Source organism: Antechinus flavipes, chromosome 1 (genome assembly GCF_016432865.1).
Source record: "Antechinus flavipes isolate AdamAnt ecotype Samford, QLD, Australia chromosome 1, AdamAnt_v2, whole genome shotgun sequence".
Taxonomy (NCBI): Eukaryota; Metazoa; Chordata; class Mammalia; order Dasyuromorphia; family Dasyuridae; genus Antechinus; species Antechinus flavipes.
The window spans coordinates 97,919,193-97,943,355 of NC_067398.1; the positions used below are offsets into that span (position 1 = coordinate 97,919,193).

General features: G+C 32.4%; 1 protein-coding gene across 3 annotated transcripts in view; it reads right to left on the bottom strand.

Annotated features, from left to right (window-relative positions):
• The window catches only part of CCDC171 (coiled-coil domain containing 171), a 451,802-nt gene that overhangs the window by 209,338 nt on the left and 218,301 nt on the right, over positions 1-24,163 (bottom strand). For all 3 annotated transcript variants that reach the window (XM_051987110.1, XM_051987103.1, XM_051987118.1), the window contains 2 exons: positions 15,634-15,860; positions 13,427-13,609 (listed from right to left, as the gene is read on the bottom strand). In XM_051987110.1, the coding sequence (XP_051843070.1) occupies positions 13,427-13,609; positions 15,634-15,860 (410 nt within the window). The remainder of the gene's footprint in view (positions 1-13,426; positions 13,610-15,633; positions 15,861-24,163) is intronic.

The following is a 24,163-nucleotide window of genomic DNA, read 5'->3' on the forward strand; positions in this document are numbered from 1 at the left end:
TCACTTTACAAAGTAAGCCATATATAACTGATTAGAATTAACAATACAAAACCTTTCCCACAATTGATCACAATACATTCAAGTAAGAAAAGTTTTCTTTTCAATTCTACACAAATCAAGATTTAAATTAAATTTGCAGCTATTAGGAACTTTTTAAAAGTATATTTCCATTTCAAATGTTATCTATTAAACATAAAAATATATTTAATATTATGTTGTGTTTTATTAAATAATGATATTTTATGATTAAAAATAAACATTTAAAAATATTAAAAACACTTTCCAAAGCTTAAGGATTTCTGGAAAAGTTTATAGAAGGATTAAAACAATTTATTTTATTAGTAAAGATAAGGCATAAATATAGTTCAAAGTTATGTTCCTGAGTACATATTTCAAATAAATGTAAGCAAAAATTCTGAATCATATGTTTGTGTATTTACATAGACATATAGAGTGTGTGTATAAAGAGATTTTGATACAGATATAAAGATATAGATAATTTAGTAGTGTAGAAAACTGTCCTAGGAGCTAAAAAGACCTGGATTCAAGTTTTACTTCTGACATTGATGGCTGCATGACCTTAAAACAAATTATTTAACCTTAGAATGCCCTAGGCAACTCTCTAAGGTTGAAAATAGAAAAGAAAATGTTAACTTATTTTGATAGAGTGGGTTTCCTTACCTAGTATATTCCTATATATTCCTGAAATCATTGGTCCAGTTCCAATCCTGATCCTTAATCTGATATCTAAGAACATATTAAATATAAATTTTATGTAATATTACATTAGTACCAGGCTTTTCATTTTTTAGGGGAATTAAGAATGGAGATGTCCAAACCTTACAAAGAAATATAGAAGACTGGAAATATTAAATACTTACCTTTTAATGATCATAATACAAAAAATGCATATTATGAATACTGAATAAATGATTAAAATTAAATCAGAGACAAATATTCTAAAGAACAGGACTGTGAAAGAATAATCCATAAAACACTTTTGTCAATTAAAGAAGGAAAAAATCAATTAGTTGAATTAGAAAACAATCTTAAAATCTTTTAAAACAAAACAAAAATAAATTTAGAAAAACAAAAGATTAATAAAATTGAAAGAAAATAATTTTTTAAAAGATGGGCTTTATTTTGAAAAAACAATAAAACAAATCATTAGCAAATATGACTTAAAAACAATTACAAATATTAAAAAAATAGGATAGGTAAGGCATTAATGAAATCTTTGTCTTGCCATTTGGGAAATCATTTGAAATTACATCCAAAAGTCAAGAAACTGTACACTTTTTTTTTAAATCACTAGTATTACAATCCTAAAAAGAACAAAAAAGGAAGAAAAGAAGCCATGTGTACAAAGATATTTGTAACGGCTCTTTTTTTATAGTAGCAAAGAAGTGGACACAAATGAAGTATCATATTAATTGGGGAATGACAAATTATGGCATTTCAGTGCAATGATAAATACTTACTGAGTAATAAAAATTGATTAAAAGATTTTGGCTTCAAAGAAACTTGAAAAGATTTGCATGAGTAGATACAAAGTAAAGTGAACATAATAAGGAAAAATAATATCAACATTATAAAAACAAACAGTTTTGAAAGACTTAAGAATTCTGATCAATAGAATAGTCAAACATGATTCCAGAGTCAGGCAATCAGCTACTATTTCTAAAGTACCTATCAAGGGCTAAGCATTGTGCTAAGTATTAAGTATAAAATGAAGTATGTGAGCTATATCCCAAGAGAGAGGAAATGAATTCAAGGTAAAGAATGAGAAGCAATTTTTTTTTTTTTTTGGACCTGTCCAAAGTGGGAATTAGTTTAACTTAACTATGCATATTTGCTGCAAGGGTTTTTCTTTTACACTTATAAGAGAAAGGAAGGTAAGTAAAAATAGGTTTTCTTCTTTAAAAAATAAAATTTAATTAAAATAAAAATAAAGACAACTGTCATAAAAGGATAAATTGAAAGTCTATGTGCTATATGTAGATAAAAAAAGGAGTGGACAGTATTTAAGGGAACTGGAAAATCTGAATGAATAACTATTAAGTACTTACACAGTGTCATGCACTATATTAATTGCTATGGATACAACTGGAAAATCTAAACAATTCTTGTTCTCAAGAAATTTCTATTCTAATGAGGAAAAAGCATATATAGAAGGTTTAAAAGCTGCAAATTGGAAGGAAGGGTCTCAAATCCCCTAGGGGTAAAAAATTTATCTTAAAGAAGTACAAAAATGATTGCTGATCTTTTCTTCTTTCTTTCTTGAACCAAGCCTTAGAAGTCTCAATTTTTCTTTTATTTTTTTTTCATTTTTTTTGACTTAATTCTATTATTTAGTTTTATCTCTTGAAGTCATCAGCTTAAATTTACACAGTTCTAATTTTAAAGCAATTATTTTCTCCAGTAAGCTTTTGAACCTCTCTTTTTCATTTGGCCAATTTGGTTTTTTTTCCCTTAAAGTTATATTTATTTAGCATATGTACACATTAAAGAGAATTCCTGTCTGATCCCATCCAGCAGAACACAAATACAAATAAATGAAGATGAATGGGAAGGGGGCCTAGACTCCAGTAATCGCTGAGGTGGTACAATCCTGGCAGTCACAGCTGCAAGACAGAAGAGAACTGAACTGAGCTGCTGGGTGGTTCATAATCCTGCAGAAGTTAACTTTAGAATAAGTGTGCCCCATAGCTAAAGATTTTGTGTTCTCAAAATAGTACTACTGCCAATCCTGAATTGTCTCCTCTAGCAATGAGGTATCTTTGCCATCCATGAAAAGCTCTGTCTCTCCATCTTTGTCAATAAAGGTCAAGGTAACAGTAGCAAAATGTCCATCAGTCCTTTTCACCTTGCACTTGAGTTACAGAAACAGGCATTTCAGTTTACCAATGCAACAGTTAGAAGCATCTTTCTCAGTCCAGTGCCAGTCACTGGACTGAGATGTATCTGCCTGCTACTCTATGATCCAGGGTGCGTCATTCTTGTCCCATGGGCCATCTGGCCTCAAAATATGCTGCTGCAGGCTCCTGTCCAGTGCTGGCCCCAGCTGCTTGGCAGAGGCTGGAAGTTATGAGAAGCAGGCACAGCCTGCTTTTCCTTCCACCTTCCCCTCCGAAGTTTGCTTTTTAAGGAGTTTTTTTCAGTGAATACCTGTATCCCCTTTTCCATTTCCATTTGGCCTACTCTGCTTTCTAAGAAGTTCTTTGCTGCCATGAATTTTGTGTTTCTTTTACCATTAGTACAATTCTATTTTTAAGGGGAAGACAGCTAGGTAGAAATGAGGAAGACCTGCATTCAAATCCTCCCTCAAACATTTATCAAGTGTGTGATGCTGGACAAGTTACCTAACACTGTTTACCTCATCTATAAAAGGAGCCAAAGAAGGAAACTGCAGACTTTAGGATCTTTGCAAAGAACACCTCAAACAGGGTCATAGGGAGTTAGACATGACAAAGCAACTAAACATTTTTAAGTGTTATTTTCTCCAGTACTTTTCTGTGCACATTTTACCTGGAAGTACAAAACTAAAAAACTCGAAGTAGGCAATCGAGGTACCACAGCACCCAGTCCTGCATCCTGTGCCAGCAAAGGCTCCCCTGTAATCTCTTTAGTTAATTGTCTGACCTCCCTACCATCTCCAGTCTGAGAGTTCCAGAAATCATTGCCACTTTGACTGCTGTCTCCAAACCTGGTTCTCATCCAGTGTTCACAAACCCCTCCTGCCACCTCCTAAGTTGTCTTAACCTGGAAAAATATCTCACCATTAATTTTTGGTTGATTCTGCTACACCAAAATTTTTTTTGAGGTAGTAATTTTAAATTGTTTAGAATATTAGGAGAGTTCAGCTGAATTGCTGCTTCTATTCTCCCATCTTCAGTAATAAATGTTATTTGAAGAGGAATTTTCTTATACTATAAACACTATTTTGGTGATCTAGTGTAGTCAATCAGAGATTTCTGCCATTCTTTGGGATCAGTTGTTGAATCAACATTTTTAACATTTTTTTTCCTTTCCCACTTTTGTGTTTAAGCAAAAACTTTTTTTATGTAATCAAAACTGTCCATTTTAACTTCCATGATTCTTTTGAAATCTTGTTTATTAGTTAGTCTATTAGGTTCTCTAAGTCACCATATTATCAACAAAAAAGTAATCATTTTATTTTCTCTTTGCTCATACTTCTCCACTCAATTTATTTTGCTTGCCTAATTGGCATATCTAGCAATTCTAACACTAAATTGAATAGCAAAAGGTGATCATAGACATCCTTATTTTAAACCTGATAATAATACAAGGCAACTAACTAATCATTATTGCAAATAATGCTAGCTCTTGGTTTCAACTAGATACTAATTATTTATTTATAGCTTCTCTAGTATTTTAACAAGAACAGATATTATAACTTTTCAAAGGATACCTACTTCTGTTAATCTAATCATATGATTTGTTTTTCTTGATATTAATAATATTTAATTAGTACTATATTCTTCATAAAAATCCAATTTAATAATTACATATAATCATTGTAATTTTTTACTAACACTTCATTTTAAATATTTGTTTTTCAATATTTTGGAGAGATTGGTTTATAGTTTGCATTCCCTATTTTAACACACCCAGGATAATATCTCAAAAAAATACTCATGTCATAGAAAGAGTTTGGTAGAATCCCTTCATTTCTTACTTTTTCAAATAATTTTTTGTAATATTCTTCTCTAAAATGTAATATTCTCTTGTTGGGGTTTCCTTGGGGTCTCTGGAGGCAGCCTTCCTTTCAGTTCAGTAATCACCCCAAATGCATCCTTTATTGTATCTTTCCAAGTCTTGTCTCCTTCACTTGGGGCTCGGCTAGTTTTTGTGGAGGCCTTCCAGATCTTGCTTTCAGTGGAGAAGGGAAGGGGGACAGCCTGCCTCATTCTGATTCTTGCTGAGGCTCCGAGAGCTTCTAGTGCACTTGTCCTCTCTGGCCCTGAGAGCTTCTTGCTTATATGCTATCCACTTAGTATACATCAATCATCATATCACTGGGAAACCATTATTTATTGTAAGATTAAATCAATGCTAAACTAGATTTAACCACTGTCTCCTCAATTCCACTTAGTACCTTGTTTCAAGTTGTGGCCCATAACATCTCCTTGTAGGATTAAATCAATTATACTGAACCATGCTAAATTAGATAACTATTGGCTCTATCAATTTCACTGACTTAGTACCTTGTAAGAATCCTTTGTTTCAAGTTCAGAGTTCTGGCCTATAACAATTTTTAAAGGATTAGAACTGATTATTCCTCAAATGTTTGTTTAATATTAATTTGTTAATCCATCTGCTTCTATTCCCTCAATCTGCTAAGAGTTCATAATACCTTTTTTAAGGTATTATGAAGAACTTTTATTTGTACTCAGAAATTTTTCTGAATATTTATCTATTTATATAACAATTTTAATTGTCCAAAATCAAGTGAAATCATGGCTAACAATTTCTTTTACTCCTTTTTGTGTTTTTGATAGTGTTAACTTGATTTTCTAAGTGATGTTTTAACAATCAATTTGGCTAATGGTTTGCTGTGTACTCTGTGTGTGTGTGTGTGTGTGTGTGTGTGTGTGTGTGTGTGTGTATTTTTTAAAGCTCTTAATTTTATTTATTTATCCAATGGATTTTGGCTCTCAATATATATTATTAATCCTTTCTTTTATAATCAGGATTCTACTTAGTTTTTTACTTGGTGAGGATTAATTTTAGTTTTTTTAATTCTTGAATTGATTTTTATTGTTTCTTCAAAGGCCTTTTAATATAATTTTATAGAAATTGTGGCCTATAAAAATATATTTAATATTTCAGCGTTTCTGAATTTTCACGACATTTTAATGCCTTAATAAAGGATAAATCTGTGTGGAAAAACATAGATAAACTCTTTTCTATTCTCATTGAGTACTCTATAGAGAACTATTACATCTAATTTTTCCAAGACTGAATTCAGGTATCTCACTTCTTTTTTGTTTACTTTTTTTTCATTAATTTCATCTAGGTTAGTTTAAAAAAGATAAAACTAAGATTCCCTATTATTATAATTTTATTTTCTGTAACATTTCTTTAATTTTTCCTTTAAGAACTAGTTGTTGAGAGTATTCTAAGTTGTTGAGAGTATTTTGAGAAGATGGCAGCATAGGTCAACAAATTCCAAATCATCCAGATTTCCCCCACAAACAAGACAAATTAGCATTGCAGGGCAAATATAAAGAATTAAAAACAAATGAAAGTTGAGGCAGAATAATGATCTTCTTAGGACATTTGGAGAAGATCCAAAGAAAAATACCAGATCAGAGGTTTGGTCTCCATGAAGTATAAACATCTCCAGTTTTGTTCTAACTGAAGCAACAAGAGGTGAGCCCTGGGGTTAACTGAGTTGAGAGGTAGCCTCTGTCCCTGACACAGGATTTTTCATCTTCCAGACAAAGTAGGGAATTTACTGACTGGTGGGAGAGGTTGGGAGGGGGAGAGATTGAAGGAACCTCTGCTAATAAGAAACACTGGACCAAGCTATGCTGCCAAGATGCAGCCCTGGATGAGAAGAAACCAGCTCATACCTGATGAGTGTGGAGGCACGGACACTGCAGTGTGAGCATTTATACAAAGGTCGGGTTATGGATTTGGGTTTCCAGGCCAGAGGGGAGAACTAAGGAGGACCTGAAGCCAGAGGCCTCTTCCCCATTCCCAGGACTAGGTGATTACACCAATAACCTGCTACAAAATGAGCAGATCAAATAGGGAAAAACAAAACCAAAACACCTATAGAAAGTTACTATGGGATTAGGGAAAATTGGGGTTCATTCTTTAGATGAGGATAGTGAAATTAGGGAAAAAAAAACTCTCCTATCCCAAAAGTAATATCAAATAGTCACTTGTCTAAAAAAGAATTCATAGAACTTTAAAAAGACTTTAAAAATCAAATGAGACTGAAAAAAAAAAACTTTAAAATAGTTTTAAATCTGAGAAAAATAAGATTATACAAATAAAGAAAGTCAACAACTAGAAAAGGAGATCCAGAGTCTTAAGAAAATGACTCCTTGAAAACTGGAATTGGGAAAGGGGGAAGCCAGCAAAATTTTAAGAGACCAAGAAATAATAAAACAAAATATAAAGAATTGAAAAAAATAGGAGAAAATATGAGTTTTATCATAAGAAAAAAGACATCTGGAGAACATATCAAGAAAAAAAAAGAAAACATAACAAAAACTGGACTACTGGAAGGCTATGATCAAAAAAAAAAAAAAAAGGATGTTATTATAATAACACAAGAAATAATTAAAAGAAAATTGTCCCAAAATTTTAGAACAAGAGGAGAAAATAAAAGAGGGGGAAAAAATACAACAATCACCACTTGAAAGAGGTCTTATCAGGATTACAGCTAAATTCCAAAACCCTCAGATAAAGAAAAAAACATAAGAATGCAAATACAACATAGCCACAATTAGAATCACACAAGACCTAGCATCAGCTATTTTAAAAGACTTCAAGTCTTGGAACATTACATACTGAAGAGCAAAAGCACTAAGGTTGCAACCAAAAATATCATACTCATCAAAGTTAAGCAGAATCCTGAACAACAACAACAAATGGGCATTCAATGAATTATCAGACTTTTAGGATTTTGTTGCAAAAAAATCTGAACTTAATAGAAAATTTGACATATAAGATTCTAAAGAAATATCAAGTAAACATCAAAGATTAATTTCAAGGTATACTCAATAAGGACAAATTGTTTATACTTTATCCATAGAAATGTAAACCACATTTTAAATGTTTAAACCAAGATTGTTATTAGTAAGTGGAGAGCTTGAAAGAAAGACTGAGGGCAGAGCTGAATATGTTATGATTATAAAAAACAAAACCATGTAGTAAAATAACAAAAAGACTAGCCTATATAAATGAAATTCAAGAGCAAGGACTGACAAAATTAGATAGGGGAGAAGGGCTGATAGTTCTAGAATCCCATTCACATGGGAATGTGTTAAAGAGTGAACAATACATAAACATCTAGAAGGCTCTAAAAGTCTTCTAAAATTCATTAAGAAATAGAGAGAAGGAATCGAATAAAGCATACAGAAAAGTTTGTAGATTAATGGGAATGGGTAAAAGAGGGAACAAAAGAATAAAGGATGATTCCTTGGGAGGGGAGGGGGGAAGTCAAGTAACAGTAAATCAAATTAGCAGACAGATGTAAATTAGAGGAGGGGGGAAACAAAAGATACACACAAACACAATAATAATGATCAGGAGTAGAATTTATGAGAAAGAAAAGTAGAGGTAATAACCATTGATTTTAGATAAAGTTAAAGCTAAAATAAATTCAATCAAAAGAGAAAAATAAAGAAACTACACTATCAGACGATCAACATTATTTCAGAGTATTTAAAACAACTGTGTTTTTGTAAACATGGTGCAGTAGATAGAACACCAGACCTGAAGCCAGGAAGATTCATCTTTCTGAGTTCAAGTTTAATCTCAGACACATACTGTGTGACTTTGGGCAAGTCACTTAAACCTGTTTGCCTTGATTTTCTCATCTGTAAAATGAGCTGGAGAAAAAAAAAAAGGTAACCCACTACAGTATCTTTGCCAAGAAAATCCCACATGGGGTCAAGAAGTATTAAACATGACTGAAAAATAACTGAACATCATCCAGTTGTATGTAGATTTTCTTTCCTATTTTGTTCAATCACAATGAAATTCAAGTATCGAATATTTCTACACAGACACACATATACACATATAATTTCTCCCTTTATATTCTTTTAAAATCATCAAAATATAATACAACCATGCTTAGGATCTCTGTCTAATTAGATTTTATTCCCTGATCACGAAAAGTTATGACGACACACATGTACCATCTCCCAAAATAAAAAGTAAGCAGTTTATGTTTGTTTAGTTTCTTTTGAATATCCATTCATATTTTTCTTTGTACATCTGTTTTGGGGCAGCTAGATAGTACAGATAGAGTGCTATGCCTAAAGTTGGAAAAACTCATCTTCTTAAGTTCAAATCTGGCCCCAGACGTGTGATCCCAGGCAAGTCACTTAATCGTTTGCCTTATCTTCCTCATCTGTAAAATGAGCTGGAAAAAGCAAGACAATCACTCCAGTGCCAAGAAAACTCCAAATGGGATCACAATTGGGGATACATGACTGAAACACCCGAATAGCAATACATTTCTATTAGCTCCTCTCTATATATTTCAAAGGCTCTGCTCAACTGTGGTCTTTTCATCAGGAGTAACTGCAAGCACCTCTCTTCCAATTGTGATCCATTTCATTCATAAAACAGTCTCCCACTGTTTTTCATAGGAATAAAGTAGCATGGTTAAGAATCCAGAGTCCCCTCGAACTGTGATTTGTCATTGTGTGAATCTTATCTCCTAAGTTGGTCAAAGTTATTTGTCTCAACCGTTTGATTGTCACTGAACAGTTTTCCTGGTTCTATTCATTTCATTCTGTATCAAATCATATAAGTCTTTTTAGATTTTTCTAAAAAACCATTTTTTACAGTAAATAATATTCCATAACATTCACAAAACCATGACTTACTCACCAATTTCTCAATTGATGGGCATCTCTTTAAATTCTTATTAGTATCTAATTCAAAAAGAGCTATGAATATTTTATACATTCTTAACAGTTCAATTCATCCCTTCCTTAATCTATCCAACCTTTAATTCTACCTTTTCTCCTCTACCACCTATTTCCCTGTTAAGTGAAATACATTTCTCAACTTATTTTTGTGTGTATTGCCTTCTTTGATTATGACAGATAAGAATTCAAGCTAAATTCTCAGCAACTTCCCCAATTCCCTCATTTTTGTTTTCCTAAACTTTTACATTACCCTCTCTTACCCCTTGATATATTTTTCTTTTTTATATTTCTATGAAGATCAGTAACATAAGAAAACCATAACCTTCTGCTTAATAGACTTCCTATGACTCCTGATGAAATTCATGGGGAATATGTATAGCATCTCCTCTTATTTAAAATGTAAGCAGTTTAAAGTTAGTTCATTATGATCATTCATTTTTACTTTTTTATGTTGCTCTTAATTCTTGTATTTGAACTTCAGAGTTACCATACATCTCAGGCTTTTTCATCAGGAATGCTTAGGTATGGTGGTAACAAGAGCCTAAGAGAACATGACCTGTGGCATCCTGATTATTCTAAACTGTGACTAGGAGCCATTTCTTGCATTGACTTTCCTTTTCTAGTTAACACCTGGCTTGGCCTGATGTGGAGATCTATCTCTTTCTTCCTGATACCTAGCTTCAGTCGCATGATTAAGCTCCTCCCAATAAAACCCATTATTTCCATGCTAGCCCAGTCTGGCCTCACCAGTATCCTCTTGGAGTGGAAACCATCCCTCTGGATAGTCTATTTCATTAGAGATTCATTTTTATCCCTGAAAGAATATACTCTATTTTGTTGGTTAAGTTATTCTTCCATATACACTTATGTTCTTTGCTTTCCAGAATACTACATTCCAAACTATCTTGTTCCTTTGGAATCACAGTTGCTAAATCCTTTGTGATCCGAATTGAGACTGTGTTACCTCAATTCTTTTTGATTGCTTCAAGGATTCTTTTTCCTGCTATGACTCAGAAGTTCTGAATCTGGGTTATAAAGTTCCTGAGTTTTCATTTTCATGTTTTGTTGTTTGTTTGTTTGTTTTTCAGAAAAACTGAGATTCTTTCTCTTTCCATCTAGTTCAATTCTTCTAAGAAGAGTGGACAGTTTTAAGATTTCTCAAAATACAATGTGCCATTTTTTTTTTATTATGGCTTTTGGATAGTCCAAAGATTCTTAAATATTCTTCTATATTTTCAGTTTTTTCATTTGTTTTAATATTTTTTGTTGACTTATAGAGTCATGAAAATCTATTTAGTCTATTCTAATTTTCCATACTATCATTTGTCAAGGATTTTTAACTCTGCCAATCTGTTAATCCTTTTCCAATTCCTTATTGCATAGCTTTTATTTTTTCCCTCAAGTTTAAAGTTTTTATTTCCAGGAATTTCATTTGATTTACAAAATCATTTCTAATGTTTTCAACTTTTGTTCTATTTCCTCCAAGAATTCTAATTAAGTTTGTGCCTACATTGTACTAATCTTTGAGGCTTTATTTATACATATTTTAGAGTCACTCTCTTCTGGATTGATGTCTTTAATGTCCTAATGGCCATAATAATCTTGTATTATAAGGTTCTTTTTTGTAGTTTACTACTCCTTCCACTATTTCCTGACTTCAACTTTATTATAATATTCTGTGTACTTATATGTAATGAATTAGAACTATTAACCAACTGGAAAACTCAGAGTGATATAACTGCAAGTATCCTTTTAGTCTGGAATTGCTATCTTAGTTATTTTGTTTCAGGTTCCAGACTGGCCTGGAGGGTAAAACTATATCACTCAACTACTGGGGTCAGAGCCTCAAATCTATTTGCGTCTGAATTTTTCCTCATTCAGTACATAGTTAAGAAGAGCATTCAACCATTCCCCATCCTGGAACTGCTTCTCAATCTGGAATGAAAACCCTAAGTACAGATATCTCCATATACATTTATCCTGAATATTTAACTCAGAACTGGGTAGTGAGTCACAAAGCTGCCAGATGATCCCAATTAAGACCAACTTGGACAAATTTGTTGTTCCACTGAATTTGCCTGGAACTGCTTTTTCTGGTGAAGAGCTTCAATATCCTCTTTCAGTTACTGAGTGCTAGCATGCTCTGAATGGCATACCTCAGACCAGATCTTGACCCCAGACTTAACACACCTCTTTGTAGTTCCTTGCTGACCCAGGCTGGTAATATAACTCACTTGTGATTATTTCCTAGATTTCTCAATTAGGACTTGTCAGATGACTTTGCCAAATGAGTGGCAACTTCAAGGAGAATTGACTTTTTAAAACCTTTTTCAACAAGTCAGTCTGTCATAATCTGTGTTATCAAAGACAAATTAGCAGCTCAAAAACCTGGATTCCAATTCAGCTTTCTTACTCATTGGTTGTGTGACAGTGCTCAAAACCCTGCAACTCTGTTATCTAAATAACCTGATTCATCAGAAAGGGTTGTACTAAATGAACAGGAAAGATCCCTTTATTTCTTTCAATTCTAAACCATAAGAGCTGGGTGGAGGAAGTGCTGCATTCTTTCAGTGCTCCTTTGGTCATGTGTCATCAACTAAAATTACAATAGGTCAGTCAAATATGGAGCAGTTGTCCTAGGGGGTTTGTTGTATTATTACTTTTCCAATTAACAATCATTTCCTTTCCTTCCCATTTAAGAACAAAATACACAAAGCCCTCATAAAAAATGTACCCAGTCAAGCAAAGCACATTCCCTCACCCGACCATGTCTCAAGTGCCAGTTGAGTCCCTCCCTTCCTCTAGCAGTAGGCTGGCAAAGTGTTTCATTTTTAGTTCTCTGGAAAAATTGTCCCTATCCTCTTTATCTTAATAGCAGTGATGATGAACCCTTAATTCAGGTATTTGAGGCAATATGGGGAATTGCAAAGAACACTAATATTTGATTAAAAATCAGGGGGCTTAGATTCAAATAGTGCCAGACTTGGAGTGTAAATACATAAGGGAAAATTCAGTTGTGATCATTGTATGCCTGGGGGAAAATCACTAACCCTCTGAGCCTCATTTTCCTCCCCCATAAAAAAGAGGAATAAGACCAGAGTGTATCTGAGGTCTTTTCTGGTTCTAAATCTAAAATTATGGTTCTGCTGCTTGCTACTTGTATGACTTAAGGGAACAGTCTCTAAAATTGAATCTCTTCTGTAAAATAAAGATGGTTAAACAATAATAAAACTATCACTTCTATAGTACTTTGCAAAAGTTTGCAAAGTTCATTTAAGTGAATAATAGCATTTAATCTACAACAACCCAGTAATGTATCATTATAGGTGTTGTTATCCTCATTTTAGCAAAAAAGGCAAATCTCACTAAGCAAATTTAGATGGCTTATCTTTACTAAAAGTGTATAAAAAGCAGGTTAGTTGTGAACTACAGTCCCTGGGCCTCAATTCAGAAAAGGGTGTGATTTTTATCAATGGAAAAAATGCTTATATTAACAAAATCAAGTATAATTAACATGGAAAGAAAAATTCTTAAAGAAATAAAACAGGGTTTTCCCTCTTATTATGCATGGGTCCTAAAAAGGAGCCACTTTAAAAGATAACTTTTCTGAAAAAATATTATTTAGAAACACAAACAAAAAATTAAATTACACACATGTAAGTATCACATGTATATGTGTGTAGAGACATGCATACACGTGTGGTGCAGCTATATGTAAATATGTGTATATAAATGAATGAAAGGCATGTCCAAATTAGTCCTTCCAAATTGAATATACTTACAGACTGCTTAAATTCTTTTAATTGCATTTGTAGAATCTGGGCTTTTTCAATCTCTTTTTTCATATCATGCACGTTTCTTTTAAATTCTGTGACTTCTAAGCGGAGTGAACGGCGTTCTACTTCTGCTGCATGCAATCTTTGGGTAAATTCATATATTTGCTTTTGCAAACACTCTATACTTTTCTGTTGGCAAATGGAAACAATTTTAGATTTTATTAAATTGGCTACTTTACTATTGAATCAATAAGATTTAATATCTAAAATTTTTTTTTAGTTAAAAGAAAAAAATTCTAAATTCTAAACTCTAAAAGAAAAAATATCATACCAATGGCTATCCAAAAATCTAGAGACACATTTACAAAATTTGAAAATAGGAATTGTTTTATCTGAACAATCATTTCTGTAAAACATAATATGAAATAGCAAAAATGAAACCTAACCTTAATGTCAAGAAAACTTGAAATATAATGCCTCATATAAAATCCTGTTTTAATATATTTATGAACTGTAAGCATTAATGACAAATTCTTATATTCTTGTCCTCTAGATACTTATTAAACACATTTTACTATCTAGCATAAAACTAGTATATAAATAAGTTATGACAATCTGAATTAAAACTATGTCAAATGCAAAAATAAGAATACGAGACCTGTGCTTTCAATGACATAGAGAACTCCCATATGAGAAAACTCCCTCTACCCATGAAAGTCAGCACTTTCTCTTCAACTTATATTTTAAGGAAGTTGCATTGATTATTGAGAGATTAAGTGTTTTACATATTTTGAGGCTAGCTCTCTGTTTCTTATTTGAGTCATAATAAGAATGAATAAAAAGCTTTGGAAGGAATAAAGCAAAAGGAAATATTTAAGAAAAAGTGATTATGACAAGATACATCAGAATTCACAATCACATGAGGGATAACATTTCTAGAAATTGTCAACATTGGGTATTATCATACCTATTTAGGAGTATTATCATTAGATACAATTTTTAGATATAATCATACCTATTTAGGGGTCAACAAAATTTGGCCAAGGCAGCTGGCTAAATACAGCAATTTCTGGTTTTTGAAAAACCAGCAAGCTAAGAATGTTTTTTACATTTTTAAATATAATAAAATGTTATTTTAAAAGGATTTAATAAAAAATATTTAATATTTGCCATCTAGAGGAGAAGGTAGGAGAAGGGAGAGAAAAAATTTGGAACACAAGGTTTTGCAAAGGTGAATGTTAAAAATTATCTATGCATATGTTTTGAAAATAAAAAAGCTTTAATAAAAATAAATAAATGAAAATTAAATAAAAATAAAAATTATTTAAAATTCTTAGTTCCCAAGACAGTAAAAGAAAACAGCAGGCTCAATTTGGCCCACATGATTTGCCAAATCATGATGGTACAATGAAGATATCACATGTGAGAATAGAAAAAATGAAGGAATTAGAAAGCCAATGTATGAGAGTATAGAAAAAAAGAAAAATCTATAATGACAATGTTAAAAATTGGGGAGGAGAGGAAAACAAACTACGAGTCCCATAATGAATTCTTTCAGAAAGGTGTCAGTATAACCTGTGGGCCAGACACCAAGGATAATTACTATAATCATAATAATAGTTACATGCCAAGCACTATGCTAAGTACTTTACATCTAGAATGGATGATATAAATAATTAAGGCATAGCTGAAAGATGGAAATAGAAGGAGGTGCTAGAAATAACAATGAGAAACAAGTCCTCCAACTCACAGTGTATGTCAAGAGTATATGAGAGAGAATACTCACTATTGGAGAAGATGGCCTGAAATTGTGAAATTCAAATGAAAGTGAGCTCCAGAACAACTTTTTTTTTTTTTTTTGAGGTAGTTGGGGTTAAGTGACGTGTTCAGGGTCACACAGCTAAGAAGTGTTAAGTGTATGAGGTTGGATTTGAACTCAGGTCCTCCCAATCCCAGGGCCAGTGCTCAATCGACTGTGCCATCTAGGTGCCCCTTATAATAACTTGTAGATGAAAAGAATGATCTTACTAGATCTAAAACCAATTGAATTATTATATATTATGTCATGATGCCTCCCAATGCAAATAAAGTTCTCTAAACAATTCTGATCCAAAATTTAATCTGAAAGCACTGACATACTGAAAACGGCATAATCATCATTATATTGTGAAAATACTCCCATAAATCCCATAAATCATAAGTTAAATACCTACCATAATGGGCATAGGACCACCTATACCATATTTCAAGGCTTCTGTGTTAACTTTATGAAGTCCTCTGGCCAATCGCTGAACAAGGGAATCCTTTTCCATATATGTAAAATTTCTATTACTTCCCCGTGGTATGTTCTCCATTGCCAAGCTAATTTTATCCATAAGTTTTGCAAAGGAATTCTTGGCTGCACTTATAAGTAAATGTCCACAAAGCCTAGAATTTGGATCTTGGAGTAGGGAGAGAGAAAGGAAAAACATTAAAACTATTGCTTCTAATCTCCTACTTGTTTTATAGCAATTCATTTCAAAATACAATGAATCAAATTATCTTATATGAAAAATATTCCAATTACTTCTGTAATCACCTAGTCATTCATCTTCTTCTTGCTCTGTAAAATCCCTTCAAGTAATTTAAATTAAATAAATGGGAAATTGCCCATTTTGATAGAATGGTGAAAATAAGTAAGGTATTAATAAGCAAATCACAAAAATTTCTTTCACTTTAAAGAATGTCATTTATCTATAATATTTGCAATAGAGAAATTTTAACACTGTTAGCTTTTAAATCATAACACCTTAAATTATTTCCTCTTTCCAACTAGTATAGCTGGGTACCTTAATGCCATACTATTTATATTCTGAGACAAGAGGATATAATTTGCCTTATTCAAAGGCAATTAAAATTTTACAACTACAATTACTTATTTCCCCACAGGACTTTGGTAATCATCCTTCTCATATAATGGACTTAAGGCCCCAGCACACCCAACATGTCCTGCTTACTGCTAGATTCGTCAGGTCTGTAATTAATAATTGTGTTTAATGTTGATAAATAAAATTGTCAGTGCTCCTTCTACTAATTGGTATTCCAGATAACAGTTAATAGGTTTATTTATGCCTTAATAAAAGTCTTGTAATTTAGTTTTCCCTCTACTAGGCAGGTCTTAATCTGTCATTACTTGTCTTATGATACTATCAGTATAAAATGACAAGCATGGAAAGCCTTATTTACATTAAGCAGTGTACCATTCTATACTTCAAGTGCTTCTTGTTGCTGGAGCTACTTTAAACATTTACTTTAAATCTTGAATTAAGAAAAATAAACCTTCTGCAATTTCAAATACACAAATAAAATTTTGCATTATAAGAATAAGATTAGGCTTTAAAGTCCAGGGTTTAAAATTAAAGAATAAAACTAGTAACATTGATGTAGCATATAATCCACCAAAATTTGTTTTTACTTAAATTACATTGCATAATGAATTTTTGCATCTAAAAACCACCTGCTGTGTTTGTTGAATGAATTGATGATATCTTATTTCATACAAGAGAAAAAACATTCTTAGGTTGACCTCATGTGCTAACACTTAAGCACTTCATACAGGTATTCTTTTCTTCATAAACTTATAAAACATAAAAATTAAGAATCAGTAACATTGGGGCAATGTTTTAATTTTCTATTGTACTACTCATTTCTATTTAGTAATCATTTTAGTTGTAGTTCTAAAAAATATGTGTAATTCTATATGCTACATAAACATATATAAAGTGCTATTAATAAAATCCATATCCACAGCATGTGAAAAACATGGGTGTATTTTTTATGAATACTATGTTAGGTAGTTCAAGAATGAAAAAGACATATTTGAATAAACTCTGTGCCAATCAAAATATGTTACATAAAACTTAAGGCTCTCCTCATCTAATACAATGTAAATTAGAAACACTGAATTAAAAGCTTATTAATAATAAATATATGATGAGTGGATGTTTATTTACATATATGTCTTGTTTATATTTGGCAATGAATGTACCTTGTCTTTCAAATCCCTCACACTTTTCCAACAATTAACACAGCACATGTTCAATAAAAACTTCATTTCTAGGTGCTGAATTCTAGAATTAGATTTACTCTGCTTACTCTAAGACAGAAGATATAGAAACAAGGAGTAGAAGTTATTAAGATCATTCTAATAAGCAGCAAGGTCTGAAAGGAGGATAAGCTAACTAAGATGATGTTGGTCCTTCTTCACTAGATGTCTTCCACGTAGCAGTAAGATGAGCACTTGTTAAGGACAGTATAGAGGAGATTCTGAGTCAGAGAGAGAATGGAATGAATGGCTTCTGTCCTTTTCAGTGCCTTCTATATATTTTTATAAATCTGAATTATTCATAAGTATATCTGAATTAGCATTAAATAAATATAATATATTAATAATATGATAAATATAATAATAAAATTAATTAATTAAAAGTAAATGTTATGATTTCTGTCTCATGTTATTATAAAAGCTCAACTTCAAATTTTGTTCAGGAGTTTAAATTTGAAATCACTGGTGTTACATTCAATTTTAATGAATAATTATATTAAAAAATCACAGACGTGATTGAGAATGCCAGTCTGGCATCAAGAAGACTAAAGTTCAAATTCAGCTTCATATACTTTCTGTGTGACTCTGGGCAAATTACACTAGACCCTGTTTGCCTTAATTCCTCATCTATAAAATTAGCTGGAGAAGGAAATGCCTAACCATTCCAGTATCTTTGCCCAGGGACATGAAGAGTCCAACATGATAGATAATAGGAACAACAAAATCTACAAATACACATATAGAACTTTCTTGATGTTTCAACAACGAAAACTGTTGGTCAAAAGCAAATGATGCATTGCTAAATGTATTATTGCTAAATGCATTAACAGAATGGAATAATTCCATTATTATTCGGAATTATTCCAATCAAGGCATCTCAAAATAAGTTTGTATATAATAACAAATAATGATTGCTCACATTTATATAATAGTTGAAGGTTTGAAAAACACTGTATGTATGTGTGTGTGTGTGTGTGTGTGTGTGTGTGTGTACAAAAAAATGTGTATGTGTATATATACATTTACATACACACACACACACACACACACACACAATTTCATTTGACTCTCCAAATAACATTGTGATACAACCACTACTATCATTCCCATTTTGCACAATCAAGAAATTGAGGCTGAGTACCTTGCCCAGGATTGTAAAACTAATCAGTGTCTGATGAACGGTTTATATACCACTCTTCCCAACTCCAGTCTTGTTATCTGTGCATTCCATTACTGGGCTTAAAAACACTATATGTCTAAAAATTGAGTCGTCATCTTTCTGTTCAAATCTGATAATTGCTCCCAATTTATCTATTTCTATTAATAGCACTATTTTCCCAATCACAATCCTCTCTCTTCACCTACATCCAAATAGTTCCCCAAATCTTAGAGAGTCTACCTCTACAATCTTTTGCATTTATCTTTTTATTTCATTCCCCACTAATTATCTTTCACCTGAATGAGTGTTTTTGCCTTATACTAGATTCACAATAATGTTCTTCTCCATCCAATATTCATGCTGCAGCCTAAGGCAGTCTAATGTAATGGAAAATATATTAAATTTTAAGTCAGATATGTATTCTTAGCTCTTAACATGCTGAGTCATCTTAAGTCAAGTAATTTTTCTGAATTTAATGTTCCTTATCTGTAATAATTACAATAACAAAAGAAATCCAATTTATAATATCTGAAATTATAAAATATTTCCCTTAATTATTTCTGAGGAAGCTAGGGCAAACATTATCATCTATATTTTGCAAATAAGGAAAATGAAACTCAAAAAAGGTTAAACGATTTGCCTGCTGTAACACAACTTTTAAGTAATAGAGCCCAGATTTAAAACTCAATTGATTTTCAAATCCTTGCTCTTTCCATAAGACTTAAATAAGATATTTTTTTTTTCAGCTTGGGAATTATTAAAGGCATATCCTTATTTTTAATATGAGGAAGTTAAATCTGCCCACCTTTAAAGGTCATTCTAGCTCAAAATGTTATTCTATAATTCTGTTAATCTACTAACTATATCAATGAAAAGATTATTTAAAGAATAAATTTGAGTAAAGCTTCCTGTTTGTCAGCACTCTAAAACTAAAAAAAAAATTGCAGAATAAATGATTATTTAAATATAGAAATCAATTAAGAATAATGGAAACATCTAGATATTTTGTTAAACTGGTATTACATGAATACATTTGAAGTTTTGCTAAAGATAACTCTAGCAAGGCTTTAAAAAAAATATTGCCAACAATGACTAAAGGCTATAAATTAGTATATTACTTTAAGCTCAAAGAGTGCATTCAACACAACACAACTATGATAGTCAATATAAATATTATTTTTGGTTTTTAGATTTGTAATGAACAAAGTAGAGACTCTAAAACAAGATACCAATAGAAAACCATTCTGAATCCATACTCAACACAGCAACTAATGTTTGTAATAGTTTTTAAATATCTAACAATAAATTGTGAAATAAGTACAAAAGTCACAGGAAGTATCAGATGTGGAATTTGAAGTGAGTTTTTCCAGAGTCTTTGGTATTCTATCAACTACATCATTGGTCATTGTGGGAGGTGCTGTAGGAGATAGATAATTCAGGTAATATTTTTTGAAGGTAAAATTCCTTGAGAAAGTCATTTCTCACCCAGTATTGTCCATTTCCTTTCCTACCTCCACCCTTTTTCTTTTCCCTACAATCTAGCATATTCAATTGAAACTGCTCTCTGTAAAGTTACCAAGAGTCTCTTCCTCAGTCCTTAGTTTCCTGGACTTCTCTACATTCTCTGACATTATCAAATATCCTCTTCTTAAATTCCCTGTTCTCTTGGTTCTCCTACTGGTCTGGCCATTCCCCCCTGACTCCTTTTTGGATATTTTCCAGGATGCCTACTAACCATAGATGGTCCTCAAATACCTGTCCTGGGTCCTTTTCTTTTCTCTCCTTATACTGTTGTCATTGGTGATCTCAGAGCACGCACAAATTCAGTTATCATCAACCCACAAGTGATTCTCAGATGATTTATTAACATGTGACATCTTTCTAACCTTCAGGCACGCATCTCAAACTGCCTGTTATATAGCTCATACTGGATATTTATGTTGTTGTTCATTTGTTTGCAGTCATGTCGCACTCTTCATGAACCTATTTGGGATTTTCTGGGCAAAGATACTGGAGTGGTTTGCATTTTGCTTCTGCAGCTCTTTTTACAGATGAGAAAACTGAACTTGCTTAGGGTAAACACAACTAGTGTATGAGGTCAGTTTCAAACTCAATTATTCCTGACTCCCAAGTCCAGTGTTCTATCCACCGAGCTACTTACCTGCACTCTGGATACTTATATGCATATTAAAATGCAACATGTCCAATACTAAGCTATTATTTTTCCTCCAAAACCCTTCCCTCTTCTAAGCTTTCTTTTTATCATAAGGAATACCATCATCCTCTCAGTTAAGAAGATGACAATTTAAGTGTCATTCTAAGCAAACATCCCTATAGCTAATCTATTTCTCAGTCTTGGAAATTCTGCCTTTGAAGAATCTCATATAAAACTCTTCCCCTCTGATAAAATACACCATTTTGTTATAGATCACTGATATTTCAAGCCTGGAAACTTACACCAGCCTCGTGATTAGCATCCTTGACTCAAGTCTCTCCCCAGACATCCTACATTTAACATCCTAAAGTAAATGTCATAAATTACAGACTTGACTATATCATTTATACCCACCTCCCAACAAACTCCAAAGGCTGACTTTTTACCTGCAAGATAAAAATAAAATCCTCTGTTTGATGTTTAAAGTTCTTCATAACCTATCACTTTCCAGTGTTTCAGTCTTCTTACTTCTAAGTCCTTTCCACAACACTGGGCTCCTTGTTTTCCTTCATATAAGGCATTATATCTGTGCATTTTAAATGGCATAACCACATACCTGCACTGCTTTTCCTTCCCACCTCTGCCTCCTGTTTTTTCATGTTTCTTTCAAATATCAGCTAAAATCCTACTTTCTACAAAAAGTAATATCCTGCCTATGTCAATGTTAAAAGCTTCTCTCTAAGATTATTTCTAATTAATGCACATATTTGATTGAATGTTGGCTTCCTCATTCAAATTTGAATAGCTTTATAACAAGAACTATTTTTGCCTTTCCTTGTATCCCAGTTATTTACCACAAAATGTGGCATCTATTAATGCTTCATAAATGCTTGGTGGCTGCCAATGATTAACAACAAACTTTAAAAAAAAAGACTATAAATAAAACCATGAATCTCCATTTGACATTGTTTTGTAAAATACATAATAAATTCTACATGTTACTATCAAAAAGTGTCTTGTTTGTGCTTCCTTCTTTCTTTTGTGTATTTTAAAACATGTTTAAATGGCCTTTTTTTGGTTATAATTACTGCTCACTTCCACTTTCCCTCTTTACTCCCCCCCAAACTAAAAAACTGAAAAAAGAATTCATACTGTAATTATGTTCAAAAATGAATGTCTCCATGAGTATGTCAACTTCATTCTGTATTATTTCATATAATGTAGAATTCTCTAAAATCATCCATTTTATATGATCCAATGTTTCATTGCATTTATATTCTACAATCCATTCCAACCACTTCACAATTAATGAACTATCTCCTCACATTCTAAATTATTTTCTTTTTAACTGTCTCTTTGAGGATAAGACACTTAGTATAATGTGCCCCAATGCCTTTCCCTTGTTTTTGTCCACTCTTCATACCTTCTAATGTGATATGTGTTGTCATCTACATGACTTTATGAGCAAGCCTATCCATTTCAGAGAAGACTAAGGTTCATCTGATGCCCACTCCCTCATCTTTTCCCCCATCTTTATATACTCTTCTTCTGAAGTAATTGCCTTCAGAATTCCTCCTCCTTCTTCCTTTTTGCTCTATCATATTCCTTTGACTCATCCTTCTCTTTCCACTATTCACATGATCAGAACAAACCCGAACTATAGTATCCTGTTTTTCTAATCCTTCAATAATTTTTTAGTACATAAAAATTCTTGAGGGATAAATTTGTCTTTTTCCTCAGGTACAATTAGCACTACATTATCACACAATCTTTTCCAATTTTGCTCATATAAATTTACCTTTCTAAGTTTCTCCAGATTCTTGTTTTCATATTTCAAAGTTTCTCCTCAGTCTTTTCATCAAATATGCTTGAAAATCCTCTATTCATGTAAAGGTACATTTGTTATATCTCATATTAAATTTAGTTTTCTAGAGAAAGTTCTCTTTCAATCAACAGATTGAAATCTTATAATATTGTATTCCAAGATTTGCTTTTGTTTTTTTTTTTATAAGAAATTGTTAGGTTGGGGTAGTGCCAACCTGGTGGAGAATGGGCAGGACAAAGCCTGAGCTCTCTCTAGCTTCTCTCAAAATCAATACTACATCAAGCTTCTGAATGGATCTAGAGTGACACAACCCACAAACATTGGGAGTATAATAATTTTCAACCTTAAGATGTCTTGGAAGGACTTCAGGAAAGGCAAATTGGACTCAAGGAATACAGCCCAACACAGTCACAATGCAGCACAATCACAATGCATAGAGACCCACAGAAGAGAGGCTGGCACAGGAGAACTTTAGCCAAAAAAAACAGTAGCATTGGTTACTGTATCCTAGTTCAGAAGGCCAGTGGACAAGCAGACCAGATGTGGGACCCTCCAGTGCAACTAGAGAAAGCAAAGTATGAGCCTCTGAACCCCAGGTACAGCAGGTTCATTCAGCACAATAGGAAAACCTGAGCACTATCAGCCTCAGTCCCAGCCCCAGCCCAGTGTCAGTGAAAAGCCCATGAACCCTTACAAAAGAGCATGGGACAATTTCCCTCATGACTAGGAGCAGAGCTCAACTCTTTAAAATAAGCAAAAAAGCAAAAGAGCTTTGACTATAGAAAGCTATTATAAAGACAGGAAATATCAGAACACAATCCCAACAAAGGCAATATATCTTCAGGTAATACCTCAAAGGGGTAAATATGAACTGGTCTCCACGTCAAAAAGGTCTCTTGGAAGAGTTCAAAAAGAATTTTATAAAAGAAAAAGAAGAAAAATCGGGAAAAAGAAATGAGTTATGCAAGAAGAGTTTGAAAGATGGGGGAAGGGAAGCCAACAGCTTAGGGGGGAAAAAAAAAAAACAACAGAAACTGAATTAAGAAAATAACTCCTTAAAAATAAATTTGACAAAATGGAAAAACATATACTGAAGAAAACAACTTCTTAAAAAATAGACTTTGAAAACTGGAAAAAGAAAACTGCCTGAAAAACAGAACTGTCAAAATGGAAAAATTCCTTTAAAAATTGAATTGAAAAAAATTGGAAAAAAGTTCAATTTGCCAAATGCAAAGGGAAATAAAAAAGCTAACTGAATAAAATAATTCACTAAAAATTAGAGCTGGACAAATGGAAGCGAATGACTCAATGAGACATCAAGAATCATTCAAACAAAACTGATTTTAAAAAGAAGAAGAGGAAGAGGAAAATGTAAAATGCTTCACTGGAAAAACAACTGACTTGTAAAATAGATCCAAGTGGGACAATCTAAAGATTATATTGGAGTACCTGAAAGCCAAAAAGAAAAAAAAAAAAAAAAAAAAAAAAAAAAAGAGCCTAAGACAACATCTTTTAAAAAA